Source organism: Phaethon lepturus, unplaced genomic scaffold (genome assembly GCF_000687285.1).
Source record: "Phaethon lepturus isolate BGI_N335 unplaced genomic scaffold, ASM68728v1 scaffold26987, whole genome shotgun sequence".
Classification (NCBI taxonomy): domain Eukaryota; kingdom Metazoa; phylum Chordata; class Aves; order Phaethontiformes; family Phaethontidae; genus Phaethon; species Phaethon lepturus.
Genome location: NW_010550204.1, coordinates 1 through 13,079, shown reverse-complemented (window position 1 = coordinate 13,079; position 13,079 = coordinate 1). Strand labels below are relative to the sequence as shown.

Sequence of the window (13,079 nt, the reverse complement as noted above, 5' to 3'; positions counted from 1 at the left end):
AAGCGTTAAGGTTAAAAGAGAGCAACGGAAAGGGTCTTTGAGACTGACAGCTTTTGATAGTACGAGCCATGTAGGTGCTATATAAACCAAACTGTGACAGGTAGTATATTCTGAAATGCTTGTTCTTTTTTCAACAACAACAAAAAACAAACCAAAACAACAACAACAAAACCACACAAACCAAAACCAAGCAGCCTCATTCCCTGGAAGTGGTGGACCACTTAACAAAGCACACAGACTAGGTACACAGCTGTAAAAACACACCGCCTCAGGCTTCTCAGGTAATCAGAAGATGCAGACACACAGCCCACTGTTCCCAGTGTGCGGTTCTGGAGCTGGCTGTGTGTGCAAGGCACAAGAGCTGTTTCTTTCTCTCCTCACACCATGTTCAAACCCAACAACAAAGTAAACTCACACCAATGTGCTCAAAGAGAAAACCCCTTTTGTCCTGCCATGTTCCAAACTTACCTCTCCTCCCTCCACTGAAGGAAGGCATTGACATGCCATTTCAGAAGTGCCCCTAATAATAATCTTGTGGAAACCAAACCAAACAACGAAATCATCCTCCCCTGGCTTCCTCCAAAACCTGCCAGAAACAGATCTGTGACTTTTACAACACATTATCAGGAAGAAAATCCTCTGCTTTCTTCTGTAACAGCAATATCAAAAGTCAAACCTAGCAGAACTACTCAGTCATTAGACCTTGTTTTGACAAGCTGTCATAGAGATGATAAACCAGACTTACGACAGCCTTGGAGAATAGCCAGTCTAAACCAGGATCAGATAGCAACACCTCTTTCCCAGTAACAGTCCCATTTTAAAACGTGGCTGTGAAAAGCAGTGACTTTGTTCCAGGGTATTGCTTGTTACCGATTTCAGCTCTGCTGGATGATAGTATTATTTAAAAAAACAGGTTGTCAACTCTTTCACAAGAAAATAATCTGCTGCCTACATTGAACATGCTAGAGTCAGATATCCTCTAAGGAAACCAAGGCCTAATGCTAGGGATCTAGTTCATTGCCATTTTTCTTGAAGTTCTTAATAACAAAAGACCAATTTGGGATAACTGAACTGGATCATTCTTAGGTAGTGATGCTCTGAGAGGTTAGTGAATCTCTCCTGCCTGTGCAGCTGCCATGACATACTCAGTCCATTGAATTTCTACCCCTTTCCAAATACCCCATCCTGTCTTCAGAAGCTTTGATGGTGAACAGAAACTCTTTGAAATCATCCAGGTTCCTCTTCTTGGAACACAGTTTAAATGTTGTTTTGGTTGTAAAGGTTGTTTTGGGCAAATATTTTTGCATCTCCTAAGCACTCACTTGTACAATCTCCATAAGATGGAATACTCGTTCTTGGTATTTTACAGTTCTATTTAAAGCTCTTGAACACAGCAGAGTGCAATACCATCTCCACATATAAGAACCATCATTTATATTTTTATTAATGCTTAGTTAAAATAATAAAGTCATAAAGAGATCCAATGGGCAGAATCTGAAAGCAGAAATTTTGAAAAGGAAATCTGGTACAAATGTTTAATGATGAAAGTGATTAATCATTTGAAGAGCTTATCCAAGAATGTGGTAGATTTTCTGTCAACTGAAGCCATTAAATCAATAAATTTTTCCAGCAGACATGCTTTAATTCATCCAGAAGTTATGGAAATCAGTGCAGGATTATTAGGTAAAGTTCCATCATCCCTGTCATGCAGAAAATCACTCAGTCAAAACGATCCCTTTTTAGATTTCAATTTCTATGACTCGCAGACATTTTCTGGGCTGTGGCACCACAGTTAGCTAAAGCTGAACTCAGGCAGAACCAAGATTATGCTTCCCTGTAGGGAAGTGTCCCCCTCAGTGTCAGGGTTCAGACTGTTAAACTGTGGTTTTGAGGTCCTTCAGGACTCCTTAGTACCACCGAGTCTGTAAATAGCAACAGCTGCAGAAAAACCCGCAAAAAATGAAACACAAAATATTGCACATAGACCTGATCACAGTGATCTATATATTTTTAACCTCCAGGCTGAATTACTGCAATCCTCCCTATGTGGGAAGGAAACCACACATGTAGGCTTCCCCCAGCAGGGAGCAGAAAAGCCCATCCGATGGCCAGCCCAGGACACTGTGCACATATGGATCTGTGGTCCTGCCTGCTGGGCTGAGACTCCTTTGCCAAAATAACAGAGGTTTGGAGAGAGCCTGCCCTGATTAATATCCCAGAGGACTGGCCCTCATTACCTGTGAAACTGTCTCTCTCCATTCGGCTGAAGCAGGCAATTTATAAAAGAATGGTTGAAAGGAGGCAATTCTTCCACAAAGCTAGCACCTCTGACCACTTCTAATGGACCCACAGGGAACAGTAAGCCTACTGGTGGTTGGCTTGGCCTCACTCCTCCTCAACATCTGCAGGGATCTGTGAACTGGAAGAGGTTTTGTGCATGCCAAAGCAATTAACTCGTCCACTGAGAAGTTCCTAAATTACTACAACTTCTCTGAGTCCAGCTGCGAACACCAGCAGTGCACAGACCCGTGCAATGCTCCTCAAAGGCATCCCACTACAGCTTGTGTGTTGGAAGGCAGACCCGGCTCTTCTGCAGACAACACTCAGCTGCTTCTCTCCCTTCCTGCACTGAAGGGTTTTGCTGCCAGTTGGATCAGGGGTTTTAAGCTGAGCACAACAGAGGTCCAGAACCACACAATGTCGAGCAGTTAGTTACTTATTCACTAGCGCTGACTCCAAGCTGCAGGGCATGAAAATCTTTGTGGAAAGTAACATACTCTGTTTGCACAGTCATGACTTCATCCCCTTCTGTCTGCCCCAGTGCACAGAGGAAAATAATAATGCATTTAAATTTAACAGTCTCTTGTATACCAAAAGATATTCTTCCTGCCCTATTAAACAAAGAGTTGTACTGTACATGAATCCCACTGGAAAAAGGGAACAACCACAGCTGTGACTATGACTAATAACTGACCCAGACTGTTACAGATGGCAAACAAATATCAGAAAAATCTGTGAAGTTAGCTCTTTTTTCAGGCCACTACTGTATATATGGAAGTAAAATTCTATTGAGAAAGAAACAGAGATTTCTACTTACTGATACAAGAAATAAGATCATTAAATCTTTCCTTAGGAAAGACAGGATTTTCCAGCCCTCGGAAATAGAGCTTCAGTACTCCAGCAACTGAGTTAATGTCATGGTTACTTTGGTCATCTGCCAAAGGATTTTCACCTTAAAAAGTAAATAAAGTGAATGAAACACACATGCAGGAGCATTCTTGCATGCAACATTCTTATAAGTGAGTGACATTATTGGGTTTTTTTTATTGTTTTTAGTGTGTGGGAGGTGGCAATGCAAGCATTCAAGTATGATGATAAACACTGATTTAGAAATCCCAGGCTATGATTAAAGTAAAACCGGCAGCCTAATTAAAGCTTCCTTTAAATTACATAACCTAGTGATCTGTTAGGTCCTGACCTTTCAACTAGGTATTTATGGACAAGTTGTGATTTATGGTTAGTAAAATAAAAAAACCAAATGTTTTTAGTTGAATAAGGTTTCTTAGACTATTCTTTGGGAGCTTACTTAAGGCAAATTGAGTTAGATAACTCTTTAAATTGGAAATCTGTCTTCATTCAGAAAAATTAAAACATTCAGGAGTATATGCAACCATTTTGTGAAAATACTGTATAGGAACCGAAACCCGAAGTGAAATCTCAGCCATGACTGAACTACATGTAATTTTAAAGACTTAATCTTTATTCTGAAACACTTTAAAATATATCTGTCTTCAAGAATAACACTACCTAGAAGAAGCAGTTAACAATAACACACATTCAAAAGCTGAAGAACAGGAGGATGTGGCTTCACTTAGCATGTAAAAAGAGCTGTTTCACGTATCTTGTCAAAGATACAGGATCAGGTTTAACAAGATATATAACTAATCCTGGGAAGAAAAATACTGTGCATACTTTTTCATGCTTTTAGTCAGAAGACTTATTGCTCCAAGAGTTTGCTCTTTAGCAGATGATCTGCAAAAGGTTTTTCTGGAAATTAAAAAAAACAGCTTCTAAGACCCAGGAAATCAGAATGTAAGATTTAAAAAAAATTCTAACTAGTATTATTTTAACATAATTAGGGGATTGCTCGATCCTGGCTCCCCTAGCAGAGCAATCCTAGGCTGGGTGTTGCAAGCCACTCATGTTTAAAAAGCTGTTTTCACTTCCTGATATCTTTCCCATAATTCCTCCTCTGTGGCTGAAGTTTCCTTCAAGAATTAAAACAGTGGTTGAAAATGGAACGACCCTTTCACAGCCCATATTATCATTGATCGTGATGCCACTTTAGCAGAGGGACCAGAAAGTTGAGCACTTGTATTCTGAAGATCAAGTAACAGGGTTCTCAAACTGCGTTAAGTAGTCTCTTGAATCTAATTAAAAACCATAATCTTTCCTTACTGAGGATCTTTAAAATAAAATACAGACAAACTATAATTTGCAGTTTATCATTAACAAAAGACTAAAGTTTACAGTTGAGTCAAGAGTCAAATGTCTCATCTAAACAAAATGAAAAACAACCTCAAGCTCCTAGGACATAACAGGGGAAAAACATGTACATGTCATCATTACACTTCATCTTTAAGCATATGATGGTGCAAAGTTCTAGGTGCAGTACACAAAGTGCATACAAATGGCTTAAACATCCAAGAAAGTAATTAGAATTGAAAAGATTTTTAAATGTCAGGTATTAAGGTGCTCAGAATAAATGAAAATGCAATTACCTCTCTCAAATGAATTTTTAATATCATTGACTTCCACCTGGGAACCAGACACTCTGAAAATTCCCTGATGCTGAAGACCTGCAGCAAAGATGGGAGACAGTGGTAAGAAATTAATCTGGTTTTTAAAATACTTTTAATCTCTATTTTAAAAACAAAACTGTGGTGGTAAATGCATTATGCAAAAGATACACAAAAAAGTCTAGGGCAATAATAAAATGACAGAGAATGTTTCTGAGCTTACCGTATAAATTGATAAATCTGATACAGCTTTCCACAATGAGAGGAATGATTTGTCCTGAATCCTGGAAAAACAAGAGCAGAAAGAGTTAACTGTAGATCGAGAAGAGTAAACCTCCCTAGTCTCAACTGAATGTGAAAATGCATTTTCTTGGTCAATCCAAATGGACATACAGTGTCGGCAAAAAAAAACACATAAGGAGAAATGTAATTTCTAACAGAGTTCCCTTCCCATTTCGGGAGGGAAAGGAACAGGTGGAGAGAAAGGATTATGGTTCTTCATTAAAATCATTGAATCGGGAAATTTTCAGAGATTTCATTCTCTACCTCTGCCACTGTATCTGGCTAACACTTTATGTGACATCTTAGCCCATGCATGTGTTCTAGATTTTTGAAGCAAAATGAGCAAAAGCAGTGAATTTGCCTTTTAAAAAGTTTATTATTAAGAACAATATTTCGTGATGAAGATAATCCCTCTACATCCATTTAACTTACCTTTCTTTTCCTGGTGGAGAAAATCCTACTTGGACCTAATTACACAAGAGCTAATTCTTTGAGGTGCGCTTTTTTTTTGGTAAGAAATGTCAATCACAAACAGTTGACAAGGCCTTTTCTGGACCTGCTGGACTATCAGAAAAGTTCTTGGAGATGAGCCACCAAATGACATTGCATGGGGCACCAGGTGTCTCCTTCCTAACTTGAGAGCACTCCTACGTGCTCTGCTGATTTGTGTGTCCTAATGTAGGGTAGATGACAGCCTGGCATGTTGTTTCAGGCTGCTCTAACTAGCTGGTAATACACTGGGTGGTGAACTGCAGCCACTTTGAGCTGAGCATGTAGTTCAGCTGCCTATTCTGTAGGCACAAAGGTTTTGGGAAAGGGAGATCACAGTCTATACCTCCCCACCTGCAACTGGCAGAGCTCAGGAATCAAAGCTCCTGCTCTCAGTTATGATACAGCAGCAGGTCTATAGCTACATCTTCAATTAAGCGTTTTAATAAAGGAGAAAAAAATGCTTGTGATGGGAGGGGGAGATGTGTATACAGTAATTTTCAGTGAGTTATTTGTCTTTTTCTTTTAAACTGCTGATTTTCTGAAAGAACCGTCACAGTCCTTCATCTGTGTGTTTTGGCACTTTAAAAAATGGATGATTTACCCCAAGCACACTAATGACTACAAGTCATCAAATATCTATTAAAGACACAAATAATATGATTAAAAATTATTTAGAAAAGTTGGTGCTTGCGGTGGAAAAATTACTGTTTCATAAATAATAGGTACCTTTGAAGTTCTTGTCTTGGAAGCTATAATTTTTCTTTCCAAATGAATTTAAAATATGTAAACGCTCAGAGAATTGACTAATTCATTTGAAAGTTTAATATAAAACCAGTCTGTATTACAAAACCATGAATTCAAAAGCACCCTGTAACTCAGAATACACATTTCCTCTTACAAGCTAGTCCTTCATTTTCATGCTAAATTACACTAATGGGAAGTTTATGAATTAAGCCCAAGTAGAAGAAAAGCCAACTACTAAAAAAAGTTCGAAAATAACACACAGTGAAGCAATGAAACAATGCGCTTCCTGAGACAACTTAACCCCCGATCTTCTGTGTACTCTGTGTTGTTTTAGTGGGGCTTACAAAAGACTGTACCACCAATTATGCTATTTAAATTGTGGCTTGTTTGTCTTTTCATTTAAGACCTAGCAAAGACTGGCTGGCCCAGAACCAGTAATGTCTGGATGAGCATTTTCTGTTTGAGTCGTGTCATGATTCAGTAACAGCTGAATAAAAAACCCCATGGAACAAGTAAGTTGCTAAACCCAGGAATATTGCCATCTTCACCAGCACTGAGCAGCCTGGCTCTCCAAAAAAGCAGAGTATTAGAAAACATGCACAACATGCACCCATATCTCCCGTTAGTACACTGGTTCATGCAAAGAATGTAAAGCCTCGGAAAAGAGAGTGTTTGCAGTAAGAAATTACAAAAAAATAAATTACTTTCATATCTGGTTTTGGAGAATCTGTTGTGAACCATGCACAACTTTGTAGTTAAGTAGTTCCCTGAAATAATCTAAACTAACAGCTTTGGATTTTGGATCTAATGACAGGAAAATAATTTGAAATAACAGTCTGTGTTGGTGAAATGTCAAGAACAGTGACCCTAGTGTTGCTGTGAATTTAAACTGATGTGAGTAGTCAGTGAATGTATGTTTGGGACTAATTATAATTTCTTATGATGCAAAAATGTAACAAAAAGCAATTTGGTGTGATACTGTATTTCACTAGGTGTAATCCTTTTGAGCCTGTCAAAATGACTCATCCCTACCAGGAATGACATGGTCTTTAGGCAGAGATGCTTTCCTAGGCTAGCTCCCACACTGGCAAATCTGTCATAAGGCTATCAGCTTTCTTTTCCTCTTTCTTTTTGAAAGACTAACTATGTAGGACTCTCTGCTTGCAAGTAAGCCATACTGTCACCCACACTGACATGTAGCAGAACCCTCTTTTCTGTGAGGGAAAATGATGGGGTACCAGGTACTATTTCTCCTGACTTGCTCTGTGCTTCTCTAATCCAGGGGCTTTGTGTTGTGGGAGTTTCTGCTTCTTTGCTTACTTTCATCTTGCGCAAGAAACTCTTCATGACATTCATCTCTTGTATCATGTGATGATTTCCTGAAAGTCCTTGTGCCTCATAGCACCTTCTGCATAATATTAGTTTTCCCTATAGTTGTACTGAGGGTGGCTGAAAGCTTGATTCAAAGACAGCTAAACTGGTATGGTGCCACTGAGCACAGAATTTGTTCTGCAAAATATATGCCACTAGCTGTGTTGCACAGGGAGCAAAAAAATAATTCCTGTAACAGCCAAACCCAGTTCACAGAGCTTGCTGTCAGGAATTTCATTCACTGTAATTATAAATGTATCGTTACATTTTTTTTTAAGATTTCTTTCCCTTAGTTCTGTCAGCTAGTGTCCGGAGCCACTAACTGACTGCAATGGGCAGATGCTTGTTAATGAATAAGGAAATATCTATCATATAAGACTACAATCACTCCAGAGCTGTGCTCTGGTTCAGTTTTGCCTGCTGTACTCATACACTCATTTCTTAATGCAAAATTCTCCCTCCAGGTCTTTGAAAGAACTAATTTTGAGCCAGGCGTGAATGTAACCCGAGAGCGAGGCAGAGATGGTTCTCTTTGTCACCAGAACTATACCTGATGTCTTGTGTGAGAGTTCCTTCGGCCTCGGCTAGAAGCATTATTAGAAATAAAAGTATGAGAAAGAAGAAGATAGTAAATACAGCAAAGATACAAGATCCAGAATAGCGGTGATCACAATTTCACACAATATAATAAATTCCTAAAGTCATAGGAAATCAAAAGCTGGATATCAAACCCAGGGTAATACTGATTCTGCACAGACTTTGAATACTGAATGTAATGAAAATGGCAAGCAGGAAATCATGCTAAGTCGTGGGATGCACCACTACATCCTATCTTCTACATGGTGCTAAGTTTCCTAATAAAACCAGGCTGCCGATACTATCCCTACTTGATTAACAAAATCATAGGGAGTCTAACACGAGAAATGAATCCCCTTCTTTCCCTCTGACTTCAGGAAGTATTATATTGATCAACCGGGAAATAAAAGAGCCCCAGGACGGATTTAAACATAATGATCTGCCTCAGCTCATGTGAGGTGGTGACCATTATAGTAAGAAGTGTTGAGATCAGCCACTGGGGTGGCTGGTGCCAGTACCTTGATGAATGACTCCAAATCACCATTAAACAACTTAGCACTATACTGTGATCGGGGTCTGGGCTTCCTGTGTTTCTGGGGCTTAGGGGGAAGATTTGGAGGCCTAAGGGAACGGAATACGATTACTGAGCAAGGCAGAATTAAGTCACACAATAAAATGAAATGTCTGTAAGCTCATGGCAAAACAACAGAACATTGTAAAGGGAGAAATAAACACAGTATTTAACAAATAAAGACTTTCCATCAAATTTAAGTGTAACAGTGATTAAAGAGCGGAGAACTCCCCCATTAAAAATGCATTACTTATGGATAAATATTGACATTCTTTATGAATCCCTGTTTTGCCGTTTTACCATACACATTTATTCCAAACACTGCACAAATTTGAATGGCCTTTTTTGTTGCTGTCATGCATGAAATGTGCAGCAACCACTGGAATGCATCCTGCCAGCCACGGCAGAACAGAAGCCACTTGAAGCACCTCTTATCAAGCAGAAGTCACTTCACGCTGAAGAACCTTCAAACGCAAATTAAAGCTGCTCAGCAGACTCCTAAGATGCTTCAAAACCAAACCACCTGCATTTTCAACTAGAGCCAGGAAGGTTAAAGGCCTTTAGCCTTCCACATCCAATCATCTTCACACAAGAAAAGAAACACCTTGCAAATTAGCTAAAGGAATGAAAAGGGTATCATCAACTTGAAACAAATAAACAGAAGCAGCATAACGCAAAAAAAACAAAAGGAAGAACACACAAAACTTTGGTCTGCAAAATCTTGCCCTAGTGTGTTACACGTGATGACTACAACTGAAAGAGATTACAGGAAATAAATGTTGTTCCCTAGGTCACAATTTATTTTATGAATGTCAGAGCATGCTACATGCCAACACTTCCCTAGTTCCCCTGCACCAGCAGTCCAATGTTTCTATAGATTTTTCAGGAATTAGCAAAAAATCAAATGTTTTGGGGCAAGTGGTGAGGAACAATAATGCATAGAACATTAAGTGGTGGGACTTTGGTCTGTTGGGCTACTATCTGCTATTTTAAATTCATCTTTAAACAAATCCTCTCCCCTTCTACAATGTAACCTTGACTTTGAAGAACATTTCTGTTTGCATGTCTTACAGTCTGGAAACTTAACTGAACCTCGGGGCAATAGGCAGGTCCCAGCCAGAGCGGGGGAACTGGTGCTGAGGAACGGACGAGCAGGCCCTACTCCCTCAGAGTTTTTTTCTCTAAGTGACCAGCTGGTCACCAGGAGGTAAGATGGCTTCAAGCTGCTCCCGCACTTTACGAAGGTAAAATCATTGCCTAAATACATAATTTTCTTTCAGCTGCTTACACAGAAGGGAATTTAGGATGATGTGAGCCTGATGAGTAACCTGCTTTGGAGTCAAGAAGGAACATTTTTCTCATGAGACACAAGCTTGCAGACTTCCATGCATTCCTGGTAGCATCTGGGGGCAGAGTTGAAGTTAAATGCACAGGACTCAGAAGTAATACCAGCAATTGGAAAGAATGCTCTGATTTGTTACTGCTTCTCAGCTGGGCTCATGTAAGGAAAGAAGGTGAATAAGTCCAACTTTACAGAGCTAAAATGGACCATGGAGTGGTGGTAGAAAGGCTGGTCTGAAGTCTGTAGAGATGTCCCCAGGAATATGGGGGCCAGACAGAAGAAATTATACAAAACCAAATGGTCCATCAATGGCAGAGACAGAACCTGATCCAAATGGCTCAGGACTCTTTTTTTTTTTTAATTCAAAGATGAGGGGCGGTGGCAAGGACATTCCTGTCCAGGAAGCAAAAAAGGAGAAAGAGAAGGCACTGAGCAAGGATGTATTGCATGGAAAGGGAAGGGAAGAGTGAGACCAGGAAAGCTGGGCTGGATGCTCCTGCTGTCATCAGGACAAGAAGGGTGGTGGCTGCAGCAGCGATACACACAAGTGGCAGCCGCAAATCCAAACAGTTGCCATTAGCCCCTCACAGTCTGACAGCCTGAGGGCTGCAGCATGCTCCTCTGTGTTTATGTCTGGAGGCAGGTGTGGCATTACACAACTGAAAAAGTATGTGCTGCACAAAGCAGGAAGATCTAACACTGTATTCCTTCTCTTCTGTGAATATATAGATCCATTTAAGTATCAAATAAATGGATGCTGGGGGAGGCAGGTATTCCTGTCTAGAGCTAGGTTATCAAAGATGCAGCACATCCCCTAAATTCATCTCTGTATCGTGTTCTTCTGAACTGTGTATCCCGACCAAGCGAATTACAAACCATAAGATGCAAGGTATCTCTAGCAATGAAAAAATATTTATTTTTTAGTACCAAAAAGCTCCTTCCAACTTCCAAATTTGATGTGTAATTCACAAATATTTTTAAGGATCTCCCAGCTTGTCCCACCCTTGACACTGGCCTAAGCAGCTCACAAGATGAGGAAGAAGAACAGTCTGGTCCTTTACCCATCAGCATGCAGAAACAGAAATGCTGAATGTTAAAACACACAGGGCCTGTACATAATTTATGTAACAACAGCAGCAACAACAATGTTATATACCCTTATGAACTTGTTCTAAAGTTTGTAATTTCTAAGATTTTCTTACATTTGTAACTCTAAATCAAGTCAAATAAAAATATCTTACCTTGTTGTCATGTATTCAGCCCTGTGACCTAGAAAAGTTCAATAAACAGGAAACAATAATTTGTAGGTTTTAGATAAGATTTTTTTGTACCTAAATTATGTTTGGCAAATTACTTTTAACCCTAACCATGTTACCAGCAAAAGGTATACAATTATACAATAAACAGAGAAGTGCAGTTATCTGCCATGTCCACAGTTACATTTAAAATACAAACACAACCCATGTTATGGAACAACTTTAAGAAGCCTGGCCATAGATTAAAGAGTCACTTGATACAGTAAATAATTTGAAGTTTTAGTGGCTAAATCAGAACGGAAATAGAGCTGCACCAAGATTAGATCACATCTCCCCTTGTGCCTAAACCTATTCAGTGCTGGAAATACAGAGCTCTAGATACCCATGGCTTGCTATTGAAAGACTCTTTCCTCTCTTTTGTCTGTGTACTGCAGGAAAAAACCACAACGCTATCACTGGGAAGCACCACAGAGAACTGTGGAGAATTGTAAAGAAAAAAACACCGTATTCCAGAAAGGTTCCTGGATAACCTTTACAGAACAACAGACCAGTAAGTTAGGCATGTGCATCGTTTAAACTCATGATAATGAAAAGCAAAAACAGTAGGAAGGTCACGGTATGATAAATTTCAATCAGCTTAGTTTTCCTAAAGGGAGATTGTGCCCTATTAATTTATTAGAATTCTTTGAACGTGTCAGTAAAATACTGTATAAAGGAGAATCAGTCGAATTAATTCACTTCGACTTTCAAAGGCCCCTGGTAAGTTTCTTCATGAGAGGCAACTAAAGCAACTAAGCAGCCATGGACTGAGTGGCAAAATATTCTCATTGATCAAAAAATAATGAAAAAAAGGGAAATCGAGTGGAATTAAATGGTCTTTTTTCATCATGACAAAAGTCTAAAAGTCATTTCCTCAAGTCTTCCCATTAGGATCATTTACGTAATACATAATACACTTATTAATGTCTTGGGGAGATCACAGCAGTTAAGGAGGCAGAATATTATGCAGATGACCAAAATACTTTTGTATCAAGTCCTGACGAAACTGTGAAGCCCTTCAGAAGGGTTTAACCATATTAAGGAAAAAGACACATAGTGGCAAATGAAATTCAGTATCGACACGTTCAAGTAAGATATTAGGGATGAAAGAATTAAACACCTATGCAGCTAACAGAAAAACAGATAATTATACTGACTCATTTGAAAATGACTCTGAGCATCACTTGGACTAGGTCTAAGTACATTGCTCAATTCAAAAGTGACACCAAAAAAGCTGGTCAGACTGCAGAAAGAACAGAAAACAGCGATATGCAAAACATAATATTATGTGGCAACGTCCAGGTGCATCTGAAATACTGCACAGTACTGAAAACCCTAATCTGAAAATATACTTTGCAGTACCAGAAGAGTGGGGATCCACAGAAGGTGTGTACTGGGTTTGTGTGGCAAGGTTTTGGTAGAGGGGGGCTGCAGGGCTGGCTTCTGTGAGAAGCCGCCAGAAGCTTCCCCCATGTCCAATAGAGGCTCCAAGATGGACTCACCACTGGCCAAGGCCGAGCCCATCAGCAACAGTGGCAGCGCCTCTGGGAAAATGTATTTAAGAACAGGAAAAAACCCAACTGTGCAATTGCAGCTGGAGAGAGGAG

At 39.6% G+C, this 13,079-nt stretch overlaps 1 protein-coding gene across 1 annotated transcript in view; it reads right to left on the bottom strand.

Annotated features, from left to right (window-relative positions):
• SRGAP1 (SLIT-ROBO Rho GTPase activating protein 1) overlaps window positions 1-11,446 on the bottom strand; it is a gene marked incomplete at its 5' end in the record, with an annotated part of 36,692 nt that extends 25,246 nt beyond the window's left edge. Inside the window, 5 exons of the mRNA XM_010290498.1 lie at window positions 3,098-3,232; window positions 4,782-4,859; window positions 5,023-5,083; window positions 8,783-8,885; window positions 11,419-11,446. Of these exons, the coding sequence (XP_010288800.1) occupies window positions 3,098-3,232; window positions 4,782-4,859; window positions 5,023-5,083; window positions 8,783-8,885; window positions 11,419-11,446 (405 nt within the window). The remainder of the gene's footprint in view (window positions 1-3,097; window positions 3,233-4,781; window positions 4,860-5,022; window positions 5,084-8,782; window positions 8,886-11,418) is intronic.
• Window positions 11,447-13,079: the final 1,633 nt, after the last annotated feature.